The sequence below is a fragment of the Hesperophylax consimilis genome, chromosome 30, assembly GCF_061612785.1.
Source record: "Hesperophylax consimilis isolate HC1 chromosome 30, BYU_Hcon_1.0, whole genome shotgun sequence".
NCBI lineage: Eukaryota > Metazoa > Arthropoda > Insecta > Trichoptera > Limnephilidae > Hesperophylax > Hesperophylax consimilis.
In genome coordinates this window covers 2680393-2705203 of record NC_142865.1, presented here as the reverse complement: position 1 = coordinate 2705203, position 24811 = coordinate 2680393, and the positions used below count along the sequence as shown (strand labels likewise).

Here is a 24811-nt window from a genome sequence, read left to right as displayed (position 1 = left end):
GAGACGTAAGAGAAAGACATTAGCAATTGCAAAGCATTGCAATATCCACTTGTGATTTTATAACTAACATATCATCCGAACCCTGACAAACTTCCACAAAACATTGGTTATTTATGAGTGTATTTGCATAAAACAAAAATTTGAGATATGTCTGGAAAATGAAAACATGTGTGAGGACAATTTTTAACAAATGTGCAGCCACACACGTGCACTCCTTAGAGGGAACATTGCTTGCGTGTACCTACGCGTGAGATAATACTGAATGCTCTCTATAATGTTACAAAGGGTGACAGGATAACTCATCAAAATGACAATTCAACACACCTATAAAAAGTGTTATAAGGTTATGAAAAGTGATGAAACAAAAACTAGGTTACATATGTAACTATTTAACCTAGTTTTTGTTTCATCACTTTTAACCCATCGGTGTACCTGCCGCCAAGATTGGGGGGCTGCACTTTTTTTGTATCGGCATATTGCCCGCCCCATTGGGGCGACTAAAACTTTTCCCAAATACTAAGATAGTTAAATAAAATTAAAATCTATCTAAAAGCATTAAAATTGTTTAATTTATTTATTTTATTTATATATTTTTATTTAAGTACATAAAACAGGCATGGTGCCCAAAAATTTACATACATGGATGTTTAAATACATAATAATAACAAATATAGTAACAAAATGAATAAGCTAAATATGCAGAAGTAAATAACAAATAAGAATGGGTAAATGGTAAATACAAATATGTTCATAACGATTTGTTATTGTCACACCTGTACTGGTGAGACATTGATTAAAATGAATAAGCTAAATATGCAGAAGTAAATAACAAATAAGAATGGGTAAATGGTAAATACAAATATGTTCATAACGATTTGTTATTGTCACACCTGTACTGGTGAGACATTGATTAAAATGAATAAGCTAAATATGCAGAAGTAAATAACAAATAAGAATGGGTAAATGGTAAATACAAATATGTTCATAACGATTTGTTATTGTCACACCTGTACTGGTGAGACACTGATTAGGTAGGTACAATGTTGCTTCTCTTTAAATAAAGGGCTTCATCACAATATCAAATACGTTTTTTTTGAAGTGTTTAAATTGGTCATTAAAAATGTCTATTTCATTATTAGAGCCATGTATAATGTTATAATTTCTTAATGTTCGCGGTACAGGGGAAAAATATCCTGTATTTGTGTGGTAGGCTTTAATATAGAAAATGTCTTTCATCCTCCTTGTTGATTTTCTTGATGGTATATTGATGTTAATTGTTTGGTGTATCAACTGATGCATGTATAATTTTGTGTAGAAGCAGTACGTCAGAAAGTTTACGCCTGACCGTCAGTGGGTGTAGTTTATTGTGCAAAATTCGGTCATTATATGTTCCAAATTGACCAGATAAACCTTCACGATAAGCAATTACACGGGTTAGTTTCCTTTGTATGGATTCAATCCTATAATTATGAATCTCATAATTGGGAGACCAAATTGTTGTTGCATATTCGGGGAAATTTGGGGAAATATGGGGTGCAATACTGTACAATCCTTATTAAGTACACACAGATGTCACTAATAAAAATTAGAATTCCGATGGGTTAATGATTTAATATCACCTTTTAAGGTGTGTTGAATTGTCATTTTGAGGAGTTATCATGGAACCGTTACAAACTCTGCTAATAATTATTTCGAAAATTCGCCAATTCAAAGGCTACACAGACTTGGAAATAAGTATACTTCAATCGATATTTACCGCCACCACTAAATAACCAAACTAAAACTCAGTGTATTAGAATATTTGTAACAGATCTATAATCTTCCTGGGGCGTACCAGACTTCTGCTACCATTCACTAACTAAAAAACTAACTAACCATCACGACGGTTCGCCACAGGGGTATGCAGAGAGGACGGACTGCCAAACAACTCGGTCTTGGCACACACTTCTTGTTTCATCCACATTCATACATCGCCTCATACATACTCTTCTATTATTCTGACTCTTTACATGGTCTGACTCAAATATCTGATTCACTTGGTCGTCGTACCATGTCTTCCTCGGGTGTCCCCGACTTCTGCTACGATACATATTTGCATTGTATATTTTCCTTACACTCCTTTCTTCGCTCATTCGCTCTACATACCCAAACCATCTAAGCGACCTTTTCTTGATCTTACTCACTACGCTTACATCAGCCTTGCACTCTTTGCGGATCTGCACATTTATCACACGATCATACATGGTTTTACCTCACATACGCCTCAGGGATCTCATTTCAACAGCATTCAGTCTAATTTCATCCTTTCTTTGCCATTTCCATGCCTCACTTCCATACATCAGGGTAGGTACCAGAACTCCATTATGAACTGCTAGCTTCGCTTCTTTGGACAATTTCTTGTTAGCGCCAACTGCATTCAGTCCTCCATTAATGGAGTTACCTGCATTTACCCTTCTTTCAATATCTCTGTCAGCCTTCCCATCTCTCGTAAACATACTTCCTAAATACACAAACTCATTCACATTAAGTTACTACACATTGCTCTGTAACTACTTTCATACTCGTATTTATCTCACTAGATCGAACCAAAATGATATAAAAAAAACATTCCAAGTCATAAAACCGCATTAGGACAAAGAAACTTAACTTAACATGCAAAAAAACTTCACAACATCCTCCTCACAGATATAAAACGAATAGAGAAGTTTGATTAGTATAAATCAAGAATAAAAATCTGGCTGAAAGAAATTAATGAAGAGACTCTTAAAAAAACACTAACACTAATCGGTAACGATTCGAATTTTGTTTTATTTATAAATCCCCTGATCGCTGGAGTTTCTTTCTAATTTCCCACCATATTTTCCGCGATACTGACAGAATTTCTGGTGTGAGAAGTTGTGAATGGTACATAAACAAACCAATCTCACGAATGGTGGCTTCTCAACTACTCCACTCAAATACAAACTGAACAATGAATTTAGTAATTGAGATTTAAACCTCTGTTTTGCCAAATATAAAATAATAAACACCGAACGCGATCGAAACCAAATAAATCCACTGAAGTTTGACATTTTACGTTTGACGTTTGTAAATAAAAACAATAGGAAGTGTTGCCATATCTTCTAACTATATATATGTAGTTATATTATGACACGAATAAAAATGTTAATATTCGTCTGTTCAAACTCTTAAATCTCCGAAAGTTCTTCGCCGATTGCTTTGAAATTTTGACACAACTTTGCATTTAAAATATTGATTTGTTTTAATATACCAATATAGTATAGATAAGACAGATGAAAACATGCTTTTTGAAAAACAGCGCCATCCGTTGGACGTAAAAGCAACACCATTTTTTTTCTAACTGCACAGACAGACTGAACCACAGAAACGCGTGGCGGGGTACAGCTAGTTTAAAATAAAAATGATGAAAGTAGTTCTTAAGTCTCTTAGTACCTACGCAACTCGTTAAGTAAAACATTTTTTTAAATCTATCAATAACAATTTTTGGCACTATGGGAATTATTTTTTATCCACGAAATTTATTTTTCTCAAATTTTTGTTTTTACCATTTATATCAGATTTTATTTCTTATCTTTGAACGAAATGGAACAATGCCTTCTAACAATTCATAATTTGAGATTGTTTCGAGGCAAAAAGGAATAAAAAAGGAAGAAGAAGTAACATATTTCAGAATAATATGCGGTTAACGCTTGTATAATTATACTGCTATCGTTTTTTATTCTTTTATTTATAAAAAAGACGTGCAAAGCCTCATGGCGCGATTTTTGTTAATATTAATTATTTTTTTCACTGCCTACATTCGTTCCAAAAAAATAAAAACAAATATATTTAATTAACAAAAAATAAGGAGCTGTTTAAATAATACATTGTAATAGTTTTTTAATTAATAATTAAAATTCATGTCTGTCCCTATTTCTGTATATTTACCAGAAATAATACTAATATTAAAAGAATCATAATCATTTTGCAGGCGGCCTCACTTTACAAAATATGTTTTAGGTAGTTACTTATTTTGCAGAAATAAAACGTTAATATCGTTAAGTTGTCTGTCATCTCGATAGCCAACCCGAGAGCGGTATATTTATGTGCCAACCTGACAGGGTGTAAATTATGTCGCGGATGTGGGGCCACTCGTTCTTGTTTTCCTATGTTTCTCGTTCGTTTTGCGCGCAGATAGCCGTCATATTGTGTGTTTAAATGTGTCGTGGGTGAATTGTGTAAATATGGCGCAGAATGCCAGCGTGCTCAGCTCGGACATATCCCGGCGCAATCCACAGGACGAGTATGAACTCATCCAGAGGATTGGCTCAGGCACCTACGGGGATGTTTACAAGGTAAGATGCGACACGGATAACTGTGGCTATCTCATTATCAGGCCCTGACTAAATTAAACAGATCACCATTAATTAGACAACTGGTTGTGGTTCGATTGTCTCAGAGATTTGACATCTTTTTGTTGGGAGTGTCCTATAGGTTCTGCCATGACAGTTTTGTCCTGTTTGACGTTTCGACAACAATTTTGTCTGCCAGTTTTCTGGGTAATTGATATTCCTACAGTGTAACTTTGTAAAGAAATATGACACATTAATCCTTGAGAATACGAGACATGTAATTTGGTTGTAAATTAATTTCACAAAATTTTATGGCAATATAGTCTACATGTTGTCTTCTGGAAGATTTATACTTGCTTGCTTGCTTATAAGATTTATACTTGCAAGTAACATGACCACTAAATACGTAGATACTCTCAGTATAGATGGAATACCATAATTCAAAATCGAAAAAAATTGTGCAATATTTACATAAAAAACTATTATTTTTTTGTGTAACTCCTCACAAGAGCACCCCTGACTTCGCAGTGTAAAGACAAGAGAACTATATCGCCACCCGGTTGGGAAGCGTTGTGAGGCGGGTTAAAGTAGGGGCAGTAGTAAGGGATTTATCAATGCGGGGTTTGGAAGAGGCCCGGATTATATGAAGGAGCAAAAACAGATGCCGGTAGCACATTCCACACGCAAGCCAACATAAACAAAAACAAGTCAAAGAAGTCTACTCAGTTTGTATTCATGTGCACCATTACACAGGGAATCAATGCTGCTAGCTCCTTCAAGCAGGCTCCATTGAAATACCTGTAGAAAACTCAACATGCCCACATTGCATCTGTGCATTAGAGATGGCATTCGGTCTGTTAACAATGGATTGTCAATCAGACAGACCGCTCTTTTTTGCACAGAATCCCATACATCAGGTATTTTGGGGCTCCAGCCCAGAGGTGGCTCCCATATTCAATTTTTGGATATACTTAAGATTTATACAAGACGCCAATTTTTTTATAAGCCCCGTCAATCAGACAGACCGCTCTTTTTTGCACAGAATCCCATACATCAGGTATTTTGGGGCTCCAGCCCAGAGGTGGCTCCCATATTCAATTTTTGGATATACTTAAGATTTATACAAGACGCCAATTTTTTTATAAGCCCCGATACTTGAGCCGATGATGCCAGGGGTAATAACAGAAGAGTATGTATCAGACAATGTATGAATGTAAAAGAAGCAAGGAGGACATCTGACGTAGGCAGAGAGTTAATTATTTTGAAAATAAACAATACTTTATATTTGTATTGTTTTTTAAACAGTCATAATTCTCATTTTGGAAATATTATACTGTACAGTTCGTTGTAAATAATTAATTTTTACATTTTTTTATATACCAGCCCAGGCCTGTGAAAAATCACAGGATATTTTGAAAATGACTTAAATAATTTTAAAATTTTATATTATCAATAGGTGCTTTATCACTGTTTAAATTCTTCGAACAGTTCCTAATTCGAAAATTATACTTAAATTCAAAGCAAATCTGAGGTTTAGTTCATTGAACCAGAGTTATGCAGGCAGACAACTGAAAGGTATTTTTGACTTGCGAATTGAAACAATCTGTCCATTGACACATTTGATAATAACCTGTGAAAATCACAGGATATTATAATTTCAATTTTGAAAAGAGAATTAAAATAATTTTCTATTCAAATATTATTGTATAGGTAGGTACCTACTTTATCGCTTATCTGAATCCTTCACATAATGAGTTCATTAAACCATATTTACGCAGGACAGACACACAACTGAAATTAGTAATTATGTACCCTTCCACCCGTTGCTTGTGTGTGTGTATTTTTTTTAAAAGCATGTTTTATCGTGTCACAGGTGACATCTATATTAATATAGGTATATAAAAACACATGCGTATTCTAATGCAACATTATGTCAAAATTTCAAAGCAATCAATGAAGAAATATGGAGATTTAAGATTGTTAACGAATTAACAATAACATTTTTATTTAAAAAGATTTATGATTTTATCTCATTGTTAAAATAAACATATTTGGCTGATTAGTAGCCGAATGTTCAAATTCTAAGAGTTCCCAGTTCAGCTTCGTGGATTTATTTTACTGCTGGCTAAGTCCTTCATCATTGCACAACATTCTGCTTATAATGATGGTAGTCGAAGGATTTTTTTTTTTTTAAATGTGCAGAGACGGTCTACACATAGTTTCCGTGAGCACTTAGGCCGTAGGCCCATTTTGCTATCTCCCATTTTACCTCAATCCTTTAACAACAACCCAGTCCCTTTAATAAAGTTCACCAGGGTTGTCATTGGGTATGTGGCTATGTCTTCTGGTTCTACTGTATGTTTCCCCAGGTATCTGAGCCTAGTTCCCACCAGGGCAGGACATTGGCACCATAGCTGAATTGGAGTCTCTTCATCCTCTTCACATTTCCTGCATCTATTGGTGTTGTCCACTCCCAATATCTGCATGTGTCTCCTGAGATGGCAGTGTCCCGTTAGTAGTCCTACCAGTTCCCTCAGCGAGTGCACGGTCCATACCGAGTAGTTTCTTGGTTCGTCTAGGGTCTGGTCCTTTGGATTGTCTCATTCCAGGTGCCTTCTCCCATTCTTTGCGGTGCTGGGATTTGACCCACCTATCAATATGTAATTTAGTGTGGCAAGCTGCTACTCCTACGGCCGGCTCGGATCCTACAAGTGGTGCTTTCGCCCCTTTCCTTGCTAGTTCGTCAGCCCGCTCGTTGCCCTCAATACCTCTATATCCTGGTACCCAATTTAGGGTTATTTTATTGATGGTAGCGAGTTCTGTAAGAACAGTCCTGCATTCAAATTCAAATACTGTCAGGTTATTCGTAATCCGAGAATGTTTGTCTTTCTTTAAAAACATAATGTTTTTTAAATGAGCAAGCAGCATTCTGCTGATGCGCTCATGTCTGATTTCACAATGAGTTGAACAGTAATTGAGTTGTTTTAAATTTAAAAATAAGTTAATCCTTTCTTCTCTCCAAACAAGAATCCAATGGAGGTTTGATGTGGTTTATATTAGTAGAATGGATGACATGTTGTGGAAGTTTGTTCCATGCTTCCACTACTCTATATTAGTAGAATGGATGACATGTTGTGGAAGTTTGTTCCATGCATCCACTACTCTATTTACAAGGAAGTGTTTCCTAGGATTGGATGCAAAAGTTTCCACGGAGATTTATATTTTTGTTAGCGGTGAAGATTTCTTGGATGCCTTGAGAACTATAATGTCTATATCAGTAAAATTATAAATGTTTGTTTGTTCAAGATCTTAAATCTCCGAAAGTTCTTCACCTATTGCTTTGGAATTTGACACAACGTTGCATTCCAATACTCGTGTGTTTTTATATACCTATATTATGTTGATGTCACCTGTGAGAGGTAAAAACATGTTTTTTTTTTAAACAGCGTAATACGTTAGACAAACATAGTTTTTTAAAGAAAAGAAAAAAACGCCATCTTTTGGATGTAAAAACAACAGGCGCTTTTTTATAGCTAGTAATAAATAAAAATTTGAAAGTCTCAATTAAGTCCATCTTCATATTGCCGGTCTTTCCAAGCTCTTGGTATTTTTGTAAATCGCTTCTCTCTCTCTCTAATAAATATATAAATTTGGCAAAAGATGGACTCCATATTTGAAAAGCATAAGCCAGGGGAAGGTAGCACATATTTTATAATTATAGTCCGGTGTTAGGTCAAGGAAATTTAATGTTTTAAAGACCCAATCCTGTCTGATTACGTCTAAAAGGGATCCAAATGATAATCTAGTCTCCTTCAACGGAAGCAATCTTCCGAACAGGCCTTCCATTGATATGCTTGGTGTAACTATAAGTGACCAGCTCAGGTAGGGGGGCTCCATCGAAGCCAGAGTAAAGTTGGCCTCTCAGAAGCTGGGCGTACTGTACAGGGCCCGCAGATACTTTAATAGTACACAACTGCTGACCCTGTACAAATCGCAAGTGCGCCCTACTGTCGAATTTGGCAGCCATCTCTGGTCCGGAGCCCCTAAATACCTGAAAAAAACCCTTGACTCTGTGCAGAAACGGGCGGTCCGTTTGATAGATTCCCCAATCTTAACAAACGGACTGCAATCTTTAGAGCACAGGCGTCAGGTAGGTATGCTGTCCTTGTTCTATCGGTATTACAATGGAAGATGCTCTGAGGAACTAGCGTCATTGATCCCTTCGGCACCGGTGCGTAGTCGGGATACACGCCAAACGCGCGCCCAACATTTGTACACGGTTGAAATTTGTCACATGAGAACGGGTCGCTTCTACGATTCGTTCTTAAGTTCAACAGCTCGGCTGTGAAACGAGCTGCCGACCTCTGTGTTTCCTCCCTCCTACAACATGAGACTCTTCAAGACCCATGTTCACTCCTTCCTCTCCACAAAAAGACCCTCCACACAGCATCCCCAAAGATGACATAGGCCCTGAGGGAAATTATTTTCTTCAGGGCCTCCTGTGTGGAGTTAATATAAAAATAAAAAAATTAAAAAAAAAGGAAGGCTCTCCTAATTAAATATGTTATGGAATTAGATCTTTTGAAAATCCCGGCGATTTTTTTATATTGTAAAATGTTTCTAATGAAATTGATACTTTTCTTCAATAGAAACATTTAAAAATATATATTTTATTAAATTTTAAAATGTTTCTTATGAAATTGATACTTTTTTTCATTTACAATAAATATTTTATTATATTGTAAAATGTTTGTAATGAAATAGATTTTTTTTAATAAAACAAACAAGGTTGTGTCAGTTTACAGAAATAAAAATGCCAAATTTGTCATGTCACTAAGAATTTAGACGGATATGATATATTTTTGCAACATGTGCATGTTTATTTGTATAGAAACTTGGGAACACTCATCTTACAAAAGCTGTTAGTATAAATAACTTTCAAATTTGTTTTATAAATATTTTTCATCGAGACCGGTGGTAATAAGTCGTGCAAATTCGCTTTGTGGTGTCATTTTAATTATTTGATAATAAAAAACTTTAACGTCGGCTAAAGAAGGAGTTAGCGCAACACGGCATAACACCCCAAAAACAAACAACAAAAATGCTTTTGGCCGTGAGAATCTAAAAAAAAAAAAAAAACTTTATTATTATTTTTGTGTTAATACCGCACAAAAGTCCCAACTGCTCCCAACCAGTGAGACTATGGCATCCCCAATTTGGGTATGTTGTGAGTTTGAAGGTATTGGTGAGGGGAAGAGGAAGGTGGGGGAGGCTACCATACCTGGCTATTCAGATCTGTTCACCAAATATGGCTAAAGCCATTTACAGCAACGTCTCAATTCTGAATGGTGATCTTACACCAGGGCGATACTAAGAGTATCTTCCACTCTGAAATCCACAAATATACTACATATTATTTTAAATGAATAAATTGCGCGCGCCGGGCTTCGAACCCGCGACCTTCAGATTGCTAGTCTAGAGCCTTACCTCTATTAATTATATTAACATAAACTACTATTTAATCAAAATAATCGACATGTTTTGAAACCGAACGGTTTCTTCGTCAGGATAAAGATGTGCAGTCGATTGCGCTTTATAATAATAATAATATTTGGAAGATTTGTATTGCGCCGTTTTTGTGCAAAATCACCTCAAGGGCAATGATCTATGTTATGACCAACTATATATGGAGATAATATACAGTACCATACTTATCTGGTAGGTTAATTAACATTAACAATTTGTCCCAAATAAGCATTTAACAATGTTTAAGGTACCTAGGTAATTTTTATTTTATTAGTAGAACTTTTTTATATAACGTATGTACGTAACGTATTATATATATTTTCAAGTTCGAATTTAAAAAAATAAATAAATAAATCATAATTTGTTATATTACCTTTAAGTACTCTCGAATTTATTTTGAAACTTTATTAAAATTTCGGGCTGCTGGTTCTCCACCCCTGGTCTATGGGATAAAAGAGAAAAACTTACTATCCGTTTCTGTATCTATCCTTTGTTCTTAACAGGAATATTTTTTGGCAATCATTTTTTTAAACTAATCTCTTCAACTATACTCAATCCATTTATATTTAAGGATGTTTACTTATATGTGCCTAACAATTATACTTTTGAAAGATCCTGTGCACTTTTTTTATATTTAGAAAGCGAGGACTTCTGCCAGACGTTCTATCAGAACTCGCCAATCAACAGAGCGACTCAACTGCATTTTTAACGTCACTTACAGACAGTTCTGCAACTATCTTTTGACATACGTCACATAAAATTAAACAGCCCCCATGATCTTTTACACTTACATTTTATTTATTTATTATTGGATAATTTGTATAGCGCCGCTTTTGTGAGATATCACCTCAGGGGCGCTTACCAGAAGCGGCCCGTGACTGTAATTACCAGCAGTGCATTTCACTTTTAAAATATACCTAGTCTGTAATTTAGGTGGAGCATTTAATGAATGGGAACACCTACTGCAATTCATTCTATCTTCTAAGTTATATTTGTAAAATAACTGATTAAATAATACAAAATTATCTCGAAAATAAAGGACTCTCAATTCATCGTTGAAAATATAGCGAAACCGTTTGATTTCACCGCGAACGAGTTCCAATGTGTTAATGTTGTTGCGTTAACATTGAACATTAGTATTTCTAAGCGAATCCATTCCAAACGCATTGGATTACGCATGATCAAAGTGATGCAAAATTCACTCACCGTCAAAACACTTCGATAATGCACGGATGGGTTATGTATCTGCACTGCTCTAACACGTAATTTGACGTTAAGAGTGTAATCTGTCTCGCTCATGTCACCGTTTCGGCTACTTCGGGCTGTCTCGATACTGCCCGACGCTGTTTTAGTAGTATGGTAAAAGTTGGTTTTGTGCATATCTGGGTATGCACGACCGCTTGCTCTTGGACGGGATTTTTTTACTAGAAGATAGCTCAAATAATGACCTGACGGGAATTACGAATTTCTTATATCGATCACTGGGGCACAGATGTCGTTGTAATTTGTTATGTGGAGATTGAAGACAAGCAGTGCAATGCACAAATGCACGTACCAAGGAACCGCCTCTGGCGCTTACATGTACCTCAAACATGAGAACTTCTCTTAATGTTGTACTACCTACTTGTAAAAGCCCTCTGGGCTCAATAAATAAATAAAAGTAATATATTGGTGCATTTTATTTTTATTTTATTTTATTTTTTTATTTATTTTTATTTTTTTTTTTTTTATAAATTTAATTTAGATTAAATTTGATAATATTATTATTAAGTTCTGCAAGTGTTTTAGTTTTTTATTATTGTGACAGCTGTTTCGGCTTACAAGGCCATTTTCAAACTGTGGTTAGTCCACATTGAGACGACGTTTTTATACTATTTCAAATGTAAATTTTGAAGGTGCATATTTACATTTGAAATAGTATAAAAACGTCGTCTCAATGTGGACTAACCACAGTTTGAAAATGGCCTTGTAAGCCGAAACAGCTGTCACAATAATAAAAAACTAAAACACTTGCAGAACTTAATAATAATATTATCAAATTTAATCTAAATTAAATTTATAAAAAAATTAAATGGAGTTCTACGAATTAAACACAAAAACAATAAAAAAAAAAAAAAATATATTGGTGCATAACCGTTATGGAGAACATGAATAAATGTGAGCACTCCGCATGGAGAACATGAATAAGTGTGAGTACTCCGTATCGAGAACATGAATAAATATGAGCATTCCGCATGGAGAACATGAATAAATGTGAGCACTCCGCAGGTGTAATTCAGCCATCAGGGGTAATGGCATTAGTTTACCAACTGCCCAGAGCCAGTGAAACTATGTCACTCCCGTTAGAATAGAGAATCTTTTGAGGTTGAAGAAAGTGATAGAGGAGGATAAGAAGTGAAAGAGAAAGGTTTAGAATTTGGAATTACCTGGACAAGCAATATGTTGGAATTTTTAACAGTTTAACCTTGGATGTTTGATTTATTTAATACTAACTATCGTTTATCCGGCGTTGCTGGGGGTTATCCTTAAGAGATAGACATATACCATTTTGAACTTTCCTGTAGTCCTTTTTAAGATATACAATTCCGTAGTACATTATTTTGATGTATCTCATGAGGTTTAGCCAGCTTTAGCAATGTAGTGCCCGAAAATATATTTTTACTAGCCGACGTTGCTCGGGATTATCCTTAGGAGATAGACATATACGATTGTAGACTTTTCTGTAGGCCTTTTTAAGATATACAATTCCGTAGTACATTATTTTGATGTATCTCATAAGGTTTAGCCAGCGTTAGCAATGTAAGCACCCGAAAATATTATTTTTACGACTTGATTACAAAACATCGACTTTTCTCTACTTTCTTTAAATATAATCTACATGGATTATATATATAAACCTTCAAAAAGAAATTCTCTAAATGATAGCGAAAACTTTATCAAAATACTTTGCGTAGTTTAGAAGACCTAAGCGTACAAACAGACAGCCGCGAATAGCGACTTTATTTTACGAGATATTATAACTTTTAAAGGTTGCGGGGTGTAGGGGTTGGGTTGAGTTGCTGTGAAATTAAGCAAAATGAAGTCACATCTGAATGAGGCTCTGAACAATATGTAACACTATTGCAGAAACTTTTCACACCAGAGTGCACAAATGCTTGATATACATTTGATGTGTGCTCGCGTGTGAAGTTATGGACTACATAACATCATAGGCCTTGACTGCATTTAGCTGCGTAATATTGTACCCGATGAATATTTCATATTTGAATAATAATATAAGTATTTTCCTTATTATCAGATTAAGATTTTTATTTTTTTTTATTTAAAGAAAGCAAGACAAAAAATACATATTACAGTAAATAATAAAAATAAAAATACAGAAAAAAATAGAAAAGTTCCGATAAACTACTTTTCAGTAGTTTGTCGATGGCAACTTTTCACATAAAAAATATTTAAAAAAGATAAAAACTTATTTTACTTAATGACAACAGTGATAACAATAAAAATAACAATTTGTTTTAAAAATATAAAAACATATACACAACAGTGATAGTATCTACCTATAGTTTGTATTAGACTCTAATACAAACTATTTCTTTCAGCGAGCCAATTTTTCAACATAATATTTGTTTTTACATTTGTACATTTTTTTATTTCAGCAGGTAACATATTTAAGCACCTAGGTATCATGTAGTCCAGTGTTCTTTGTCCATATTTGTTTAAATGCTTAGGTACAATTAGTCCTTCATTTAACGTAAAACGAGTATTGTAAGTGTGGTCCAGTCTATTTATGTATATAGGGCTATTCATATGCTGAAATATAATTTTATACCACAGAATTGATCTTACTGAGAAAATTTTAAGATTCTGATAAAGGTATGGAACATTATGCCTTTGTTCGTATAAACTTTTATGAGCTAATAATTTAACTAGTGAATTTTGAACTGATTGAACATGGTTTATATTTGTTTTACATGAAAGCCCCCAAGCTGTGATTCCATACCTTATAATAGATTCAGCTAGTGATAAATAAATTATTCTAAGTGTACGTATTGGAACATAGAATTTTAATTTATATAATCTATTAACAATAGATCTCAGACGTTCACATACTTTATTTATTTGTAAGTCCCATTTGAAAAAACAATCAATAATAATACCTAAATATACATACTCTGTGACCAGTTCAATATTTTCACATGTACATATTGCAGGAATACCAACATGTAAGCAATTTGAAGTGTGTGTCTTTATTTCAGGTGTAATAATATTTGCCTTAGCATTGATTGGGTGATCTAATATGTATCAATTTAGTTTTTTTGGCATTTATAATTAAACCAGAGTCGTGAGACCATTTCAAAAGTTCAATGTAATCTTTTTGTAATAGTTCAATACATAATTGCAAATCACTGCGAGAAATCACAATTGAATACGACACTTGAATGTTTTGGGCATGAAGATCTGATTTAGAAGTTTTTACTAACCCTTTTAGTGCCATAAATATTTTGTCAAAATATGCTGAAAAAGCCAGTAATAAAGTGCATTTTTATAGATAATTATAGGAGTATCTGGGTCGAAGGCTTGGAATAAACTCCCTCCGGAGCTAAGATCCATAACAAGTCCAACAGAATTCAGGTCTAAACTAAAAACTTACCTTTTTAAGCTGTCATACCCTTAAATTAAATATAACATTCCTGAGAGAAAGTCCAGTTATATTCAATTTTCCAATTATGTCCTAAATCCTGTATCTAAATTTTGCTAATAAACAATTAGATAATGTTAATTAAGTGTTAATCTCAAGTGACCTACCAGGTAAGTATTGTACGGTATATTATCTCCATAAATAGTTATTAATAACATAGATCACTGTATAAATGTATTATAAATTTGTACAGCGCTCTTGAGGTGATTTTGCACAAAAACGGCGCTATACAAGTCATCCAATTATTATTATTATTTAAATTTATATAAAAAAAGTAAAACACTTGCCATTTCTGTTACAATACACTAATTTTCATTAATTTTTCAAAATTATCTTCAGAAGGTTTTCAAACTATGATAAAAAAGCACAGAAATTGAATGCTACATATTTATTGACAAGAAAATTGCAGAAAATATATGGAAAATGTACAAGATTTATTTATAAGAGTGTTTTCCTACACAAACACCGTCCAGTCTTTTTTACACAATGAACAAATCATCTTAGATCATTTCACAGAGCTACTGTCCTTACTGCTGCACCTTGTTACGTAACAGATCTCTCAGACACATTTTAAAATCCCTGCGAAACTAAAAATCAACGCAGAACGAGGCGACGCAGAACGGCGCGCATGCATACTGCGCACCAACGCAAAAGCCCAACGGTTTTATGATCGTCAGCTTACCCTCAGTCTTGAACGCTGCGAATTCGGCTCCGGCCCCCCATCATCGCCCGAGCCTAGCACGCGCACGTTTTGCACGTGTAGACGATTACTACCTTTGTTTCCACTCTACAATGTCTGGAAGTAACACCTCCTAGCAACTCCTGCATTCCCGGGACATCTCATGTAAGCGTGCACCAAACGTTTGCCCTATTATCTGCCTATTTAGAAGCCTGTTACAGACGTCTGCCAGACGAAGCCAATATGAGAAATAGATTTGTTCAATTCAAACAGCCAGGATTAATTTAGGATGTATATTGTGTGCCCTTTTGTGTTATACTATGTGTGTGCTTGTTGACCTGTAAATACACTCATTAATCATTCCCATTTAGGTGTTTCATTTGACGAGAGAGTAGAGTCTTAAATTGTCGAATGTCCCCCGTGTAAAGGCATAATCTGCCAACCCTACCTGAGCTAATAACTAGAGTCCCATGATTCTACCCCTGAAGCTGTACAGCCGGCTCCAAACCCTACGTGGCTCCGTCCATAACACTGGCACATAACGTGGGGCTCCAAACTATTACAACGGTGACCGGGTATGTCATCAAAATGAAAGTTATAACGCAATTTAATGAATAAAAATATAAACGCGAGAACACGACCGTCGTTGACGCGCGCCAATTTGAACTGTCGAAAAGAGCGCTACCGTGTCGCTGGCATTTTTCGCACATCTACCTGTCACAAAGAAGACACTATATACTTGTGAATGATGAATACTTGGAGCAGGTGGATGAGTTTGTGTATTTAGGAAGTATGTTCTAGAGAGATAGGAAGGCTGACAGAGATATTGAAAGAAGGATAAATGCAGAAAACTCCATTAATGGAGGACTGAATGTGGTTGCTGCTAACTAAAAAATTGTCCAAAGAAGCTAACAGTCCATAATGGAGTGCTGGTACCTACTCTGATGTTTGCCAGTGAGGCATGGAACTGGCAGAGGAGGGACGAAAGCTGAAAGAATGCTGTAGAAATGAGATCCCTTAGAGATATGTGTGTGTGGTAAATCACGTGTGAGAAATGTGGAGATTCGCGAAGAATGCAAGGCTGATGTAAGCTTAATGAGTAAGATTAAGAAAAGGACGCTTGGATGGTTTGCGCGTGTAGATCGGATGAACGAGGAAAGGAGTCCAAGGAGAATATATAGTCTGAAACACCCGTGAACGACATGACATGATCAATTGAAACATATGAAACTATTACACGTACACTGGAGTGGTGTGGTTTAATCAACTAACGACAGAGATGAGATTAGAACTGGACTATATAATAAATTTAAAAATAAAATAAACTTCACTACCTTAAATAATTTAGCGAATTAGAATGACGATGACATCTCACTATATTATTTTATATATTATTGTATAAAAAAACTAAAATCTCTTCACTTTATATGTTTTTATGAATTTTTTTATTCTATTTACATATGTATGTTAAGTTTTTATTTTTTTCCTTTTACGCACGAGTTTTAGACTCTTGTAAAGGTAAACATGTTAATTTTTTTTTTAAATATGTTCTTTATGTAAATTTAAACAATTATACTGTATTTTATAAAATAAATAAAACTATAAAAAAAAATATATACATGAGTATGGTCATATCAAGAGTTAGAATAACAGAAGAGTATGTATGAGACGATAATAGTATATATAAATGTGAATGAAGCAGGAGTGCGTGTCGAGACAGATTTGTGTCCTATTTAGCCTACCCCAGCGGAGAAACGGTTTGATCGTTAGCTAATTATGTACTTTCAATGCATTTCATTGGGTATGTATCAAAACAAGTAAAAAAATATCTTTAATTAATTCAAACATTTTGTTTTTAACCACGAGTTTTCATTATTTATCACATAAATAATATTTTAAGTTATCTAAGCGAAACCGGTAGATGTGAAAAATAATAAACACTTGTGGTTAAAAACAAATTGTTTGATTTGATTAAAAATATAACGTATAAACACAAAGTAATCGCTTCCTACGAAAAAAAACAAATCTATTTAAATAAAGAAGAGGCCTGGCTTAAACAAACATTCCTGGGTTACAAATAACCTGACAATATTTGAAAATCTCCACTACCACCACAGTAAGCGGAAAATGTTGCTTGTGTTGTGATGGAGGACTTGGCCAGCCGAGGAATTGAATTTACGCCTGGGTGGGAACCAAATGCGATGTTAACTCAGCCACTGACCGGTTTTATATACAAATCTACAGTTTTATTCCTAGATTGACGAAATTTTGCACACTTGACCTTTAAATAGGAAAATTACTGTCTATATCAGATTTCTAAAAATGCTGGGGACTTCAGCCAGTAACTTATAATGAACAGTTTAACATTTCTCTTAACATGGGATTTAGTAAAACTGCCCGCATCCCCTTCTCATTACGTAACCTTTCCCTTACTGTGCTAATAAAATCCACGCATTCTGGTACTGTGTAGTAAATACACATCTCAAAATAAGCGATTTAATATGGGAAAAATATGAATATTCATAGTTAATCACTTATGTTTATTATATTTTATATCAAAAGTGATGATAATTGTAATTTAATTGCTGAAAACATGAAAAAACCATTGGCAGATGCTAAAAAAATGTGCGAGGAGTCCTTATCTAATGACGGCCCGCGACTGATTGGCGCTCGATGCTATGCGGTCGTAGGTATCGACGGTCTAAATTGAATACAACTGCGGACGTGTGGATTTCTCATATTCCCGCATAGCGAACTAAAGCGGGACATCAATAGCGTGACATTTCCTCCCACACTCTTCACGTAGCAGTGTCACACGGTTGATTGCATTGGTGTATTTGATCCCGATTTTTGACAAAAATCTCTGATTTTTTAATTGAATTTGAAAACTATGTAAAATATTGTTTTTTAATTCAGTGCATAAATGTATAACGGAGGAATACCTAAAATCTGAACCCAGAATTTATTATATTTATAGAGTTAATTAAGTTATTAGAAGCAATGTGTAGTAAATACACACCACCGATAAGGAAAGGTTAAAGCAGAATTTTGATATTACGACCTTTGGAACATTTGACATTCAAAATTAAACGAAAATTATTGAAAATCTGATCTGTAAAACCCAATCAACGTCGGGGACTTCAGCTAGTATCAACCCACTTCTGGCGGGAAGCGTAGTTCTAACTTTTCCATCGGTCCTTCTTGAATGGCGGAAAATGCTTCGCTGTCCAATAATTCTATATGAATATTGTATACCAATCTTTTTGTGCAGGTCCCAACTATAAATATGTATATGTATAAACAATGTGATATAAGTATCCCATTTTCTTATCTTGTCTCGCGTGTCGAAGAATATTCAATCAAAAAGAAACTTGTAGAATGGGTAATAAATCCTCAAACTTTTGCCACTGAATCAATTAATCAAAAGTCAAAACTAATTTTTTTGTAATAAAACATACAGTTTTCACTCATAAAACATCACTAAATGGCCCAAAACTGACTTAAGGCGATGCCATACGTAGTAATGCAAAATCATGTGTTTTTGGTTTGAAAATTTGGTCGCCTAGAAATGTTTCAGATGCTTTAATTAAATACTGCGAGTAGAATACATCTTGGCCTTTGAAATAATTGAGTATTTTTTAGATAAGTCTTTTTATAAGCCCAGAAAAAATAATGTATAAGGCCTATGAAAACTGCTTAAAAGTTCAAAATCTCCTACTTACGAACCCATTTTCGGTTATGATTTTATTGTATAATGTGGCAAATTAAGTTATTTATAAAATTATCGAAAAAAAATTTAATATTTATGCCTGAACATCTACAAAATAAAAAAGGCACTTTTTGGCCATGTTTTTTTCTAGCATAAATCAAAACAGGCAGATGGTGTTAACAGGAATTTAAACCTTATCGCCATCTACGTAAGGGTTGTTATTGATAGCGGCTCAATTTTAAATATTACACTACGTAGTGCATCGCCTTAACTTCAGTTTCTGGAGTTGTATTAGAGTAGTCTTTATTTTCACACAATACTTTTATAGTTGGGGAGTGGTGACTACTACATATATATGTATTTTATAGTTGGGATATGGTGACTACTACATATAATATATATATTTTATAGTTGGGATATGGTGACTACTGCGTATATGTATTATTTATAGTTGGGGTGTGGTGACTACTACATATATATGTATTATATATAGTTGGGGTGTGGTGACTACTATGTATATGTATTATTTATAGTTGGGGTGTGGTGACTACTACATATATATGTATTATATATAGTTGGGGTGTGGTGACTACTATGTATATGTATTATTTATAGTTGGGGTGTGGTGACTACTACGTATATGTATTATTTATAGTTGGGGTGTGGTGACTACTACGTATATGTATTATTTATAGTTGGGGTGTGGTGACTACTACGTATATGTATTATATATAGTTGGTGACTACTACGTATATGTATTATTTATAGTTGGGGTGTTGTGACTACTACGTATATGTATTATTTATAGTTGGGGTGTAGTGTCTATTACGTATATGTATTATTTTCAAAGATATAGCGGTTTAAATCCGTTTTTTTCGAATTGGTCCTAATTTTCGCCCGCTTGAAAATGTGTTATATAAATGTTTCTTTCGTCAAACAATATACACATAAATAGTGTCCACGTTTGGCCCAGAAACAGATATTATTCTGCTTACACAGCTTCTAATTGATGTTTGTAAAGGTGCTTGAATAAAAATTAAATAAATTGTTATTTATCGGCATAAACAATCAACCAATCTACTAAACAATCTTACAGTTGAACGTCACCGAGAACAAATGCATGAACAGATACAAAAAAAAAAAAACAGATTGGAAAAAGAGTTTTGATTAGGTAGTCAGATCTGAACAACTGGGTACTTTACAGCATTTAACATTCCCTCCACACCCTCTGCATCTTTACCTCATACCCCAATTGGGGGTGTCAAAGTCCCACTGGTTCTGGGCAGTTGGATGCCTTATTGACAAGACCTAGGAGTTACCATATCACAAGACTTGAAATAGGAATCGCATATCGATGAGATTGTCAAAAGTGCAATTTTATATAACCAATATCCTGACAATATTTTAAAATCTCCTACTACCACCACAGTAAGCGGAAAATGTTGCTTGTGTTGTGATGGAGGACTACTTAGCCAGCCGAGGAATTGAACACACTACGCCTGAGTGGGACCCAAGCGCGATGTCAACTCGGCCACTGACTGGTCGATAACATATTTAATTAGGACAGATTTCCTTGTCCTAACACTGGATTTGATGTTAAAAATATACAAGAACTAACTAACCATCACGCCGTTTCCACGCAGGGGTAGGCAGAGAGGACGGACCGCCAAACAACTCGGTCTTTGCACACGCTCCTTGCCTCATTCACATTCATACATCGTCTCATACATACTCTTCTATTATTCTGACTCTTGACATGGCCCGACACAAGTATCTGATTCACTTGATCGTGCCATGTCTTCCTCGGGCGTCCCCGACTTCTGCTACCATTCGCATTTGCATCATATATCCTTCTTACACTCCTTTCTTTGCTTATTCGCTCTACATGCCCAAACCATCTAAGTGTCCCTTTCTTAATCTTACTCATTACGCTTACATCCGCCTTGCACTCTTTGCGGATCTCCACATTCCTCACACGATCATACATGATTTACCACACATACGCCTCAGGGATCTCATTTCAACAGCATTCAATCTACTTTCATCCTTTCTCTGCCAGTTCCATGCCTCACTTCCATACATCAGGGTAGGTACCAGCACTCCATTGTGGACTGCTAACTTCGCTTCTTTGGACAATTTTTTGTTAGCGCCAAATGCGTTCAGTCCTCCATTAATGGAGTTACCTGCATTTACCCTTCTTTCAATATCTCTGTCAGCCTTCCCATCTCTCGTAAACATGCTTCCTAAATACACAAACTCATCCACCTGCCCCAAGTATTCCTCATTCACAGCTATATTGCACACTGTTTCCGTACCCTCTCTTTCAAACACCATGACTTTAGACTTACTTACATTCATCATTAACTCATTCTTCATGCATACTTCGTTCATCCTAGACGTTCATGTAGATCATCTATACTATTAGCAATCAGCACCGCATCATCAGCATACAACAGGCAACATACTTTCAGATTACTTAAAAAATATACAATGTAAAGAAATAACAAATCATATGTACGACTTCTCCTGGAATATGCTTTCCAAATGTGGAGTCAATATTTTGCAAAAGATATAGACCTTATAGAGATAGTACAGAGACGATTTACAAAAATACCAAGAGCTTTGAGAGGCCGGTAATATGAAGATAGATTCGAGGAACTAAGATTACCAACATTAAAAGAAAGAAGAAAAACGGGTGCTTGATTGAGACTTCCAAAATTTTATAATAATAATGATATTTGGATGATTTTTATAGTGCCGTTTTTGTGCAAAATCACCTCAAGGGCGCTGTACAAATATATAATACATTTCTACAATGATCTATCTTATTACTGACTATATTTGGAGATAATATACAGTACCGTACTTACCTGGTAGGTCACTTGAGATTAACACTTAATTAACATTAACTAATTGTTTATTAGCGAAATTTAGATACAGCATTTAGGACATAATTGGATAATGGGATTTATTAATTTATTTTACTTATTTATATATGATAATACATTACAACATTTCTTTATATATGGTACATTAAATCACCATACTAGGCGACTGCCTGTTTCATGGTGACCAATGGAATATAGTTATGTGAGGTCTAGTGTGAACATATCAACTAAATATATAAACGTGTTGAAAATAGGAAGGATCGCAGTAGAAAATTTATAATGGAAATAGAGTATATAAAATAGAAAACAGAAAAACGAAAATAAAAAAGAATAAAGAAGAATAAGACATGCTATTATAAAATAACAGAACAGAAAAACGAGAAAAAAAATATATATAAAAAAATAATAAAGAAGAATAAGACAAATACACGGTGTTCGGAAACTCGTAGTACAAGCGGGAAACTGGAGAATCTACACCACATGGGGAACCCAAATAAACATAAAGTTTTTTGATTTGAGCATTTTCATCAAAAAAAAAAAATATTTTTAGGCTATTTCAGGGTTAAAATTTTTTTGTCATTCGATCTGAGACGCCGACGCAACGGATAGGAATTATTATTAGCATAGGTAGGTACTCACAATATGTAGCGATGTTCCGATCTCCAATTCAAACACACAAACACGTCACATAAATTATTTTAAATGTTCACCGTTAACTTCCAAGCACAGTTGGGTCCGTCTGATGATTGATTATTGCACTATTTGAACCATGTCGGAGTTAATTTTTACCTCGTCGAAGGCATCGATGATAAGTCTCAAAATCAAAACATTAAAAACGTACAACTGTTTTCAAACACGTCGAACGCATCGATGATAAATCTTAAAGTATCACTATCAAAACAATAATAACGCGTATTAAAACAGAAAAAAATTTCGACCACAATTCACTTTTATGTTTAAATTAACGAGAAAACTTCTTAAAGCAAAATGCAATGTAAACAATGACATGAATACGGCCACGTGCGGCGACCCATAAACCAAAACTGACCTACCTACTTATGATTTAACAGAAATGTGACATCTGCTTATCGTGGGTCTCTTTCCTTCATCTGTTAGTTGATCCCAGAATACTAGAGAAAGCTATATTTTGCGAATATGTCAGAGATAGGTATGAATTTTAGAACAACAGATGTTTTAACCCTGCAGAGCAGAAATATTTTATGATTACACCGGATTAAATGAAGGGTGATTTCAAAATAATGCTTTAAATCTGGGTTTCTTTATTTGTTTTACTTTTAAAGAGTTTTAATTAGTTGGGTACTTTGATCTTCAGTAATAATTTATAAGAATTTGATCAAAAAAAAAATCAACTTCTGACTCTTTTTTGTTGTTTGTTTTTGGGGTGTTATGCCGTGTTGCGCTAACTCCTTCTTTAGCCGACGTTTCGGACAGCGTTGCAGTGTCCATCATCAGGGCAGATCCGGTAGATCCGAAGATGTGTTGCACTCCACTGCAACGCTGTCCGAAACGTCGGCTAAAGAAGGAGTTAGCGCAACACGGCATAACACCCCAAAAACAAACAACAAAAATGCTTTTGGCCGTGAGAATCTAAAAACTTAACTTCTGACTCGATTTACTCGAAAACGAAAGCTCAAATAAAAAAAATTATACTACAAAATCGGCTCCAAATGTGATGTAGATTCACCAGTTTCCCGCTTGTACCAAGAGTTTCCGGACACCGTGTATAATTGGACTTTCTCTCAGGAATGGTATATTTAATTTAAGGGTATGACAGCTTAATCCCACTGGTTACAGAGCAGTCAGGACTATTGTCAATGACATAAAAATAGATAATTTTTCAGTAAAATTTATTTCTAATACATTTACGATTAATTATTCTCTGTCCACGATAAGAACGACCTGTTGGAGTACCAAATTAGGTTCGTTCTGCGCATACCACCCCCCCGCTCCTTTCCTTCGCCATCGCTCGGCTATCTCCGGCAATCTTCGCTGACAATTCGTTAGTCGTTAGTGCCCGCGCTTAGAGAAATTAACCCATTCAGACTCTGCTATAAAATGGATGTTCAGCCGATATGTCCGAATTCATTATCACCAATTACTAAAAACAAAAAAGGACAGGTAAACATTATTTATGTGTTATTTGTATGACTATTCGATTTACAACAATGCATTTTTATAATTCGAGGATATGGATAGGTAATATATGTATAAAATTTGTGAATGCTGGTGTTGATCGGTTTTTTTATGTTTATAGGTGGTGCACAAACCTCAACGGACAATGATAATAAATATGTATGAAAATATTTTATCTGGTGACCCTGATATCTCACAAACATGTGCCATTCACTTAATTTCTGAGCAAACGGGTATTGGGCTACACACCATCAAATATACGTTATTGCGGTATACAAGAACCGGTCAAAGTTAACAATACCTCCTTGAAAATAAGTGACGTAAGACGACTCATTCAAGAAGGTATGGAAAAAGTTACACCGGAACATTGGAGTTACTTTGTTCGACATATTGTTGTTATCAAAAAAAAATTTGGAATATCGATCACATTGTTGATGAACTCGAGGACAATAATGATAATTCGTTAGCTTTTGAAATTTCAAATAAATCATCTGATGAAATTTTTTTTTTTTTAATGGCATTTTTTTATTTTCAACTTTGGATTGATTTCTTAGCCGATTTGATAAATCTGAGGCCTAATAAAGTACAATATGTATTGTAATACTATCATCATCATTATTTGAATGTATTAAAATGTTTTAATTTTTTATTTTATTTATCGGTAGGAAAATAAATTAAATAATTAATTTGTTAAAAAAGTGGGTCTAAATGTGTTAACGCTCGTCCTTTTAGGAGTGGGGCGAAGGGGCGGAGACATGCGCGTCCACGGGTTGTTCTAATGTTGGACCGAGTATAGATAGT

The 24811-nt window shown here is 34.7% G+C and overlaps 1 protein-coding gene across 2 annotated transcripts in view; it reads left to right on the top strand.

Annotated features, from left to right (window-relative positions):
• The first annotated feature begins 4133 nt into the window (after positions 1 to 4133).
• Positions 4134 to 24811, top strand: part of hppy (MAP4K3-like protein hppy) — an 80081-nt gene continuing 59403 nt past the window's right edge. For both annotated transcript variants that reach the window (XM_089649629.1, XM_089649628.1), the window contains exon 1: positions 4134 to 4355. In XM_089649629.1, the coding sequence (XP_089505755.1) occupies positions 4245 to 4355 (111 nt within the window). In that variant the 5' untranslated portion in view covers positions 4134 to 4244. The remainder of the gene's footprint in view (positions 4356 to 24811) is intronic.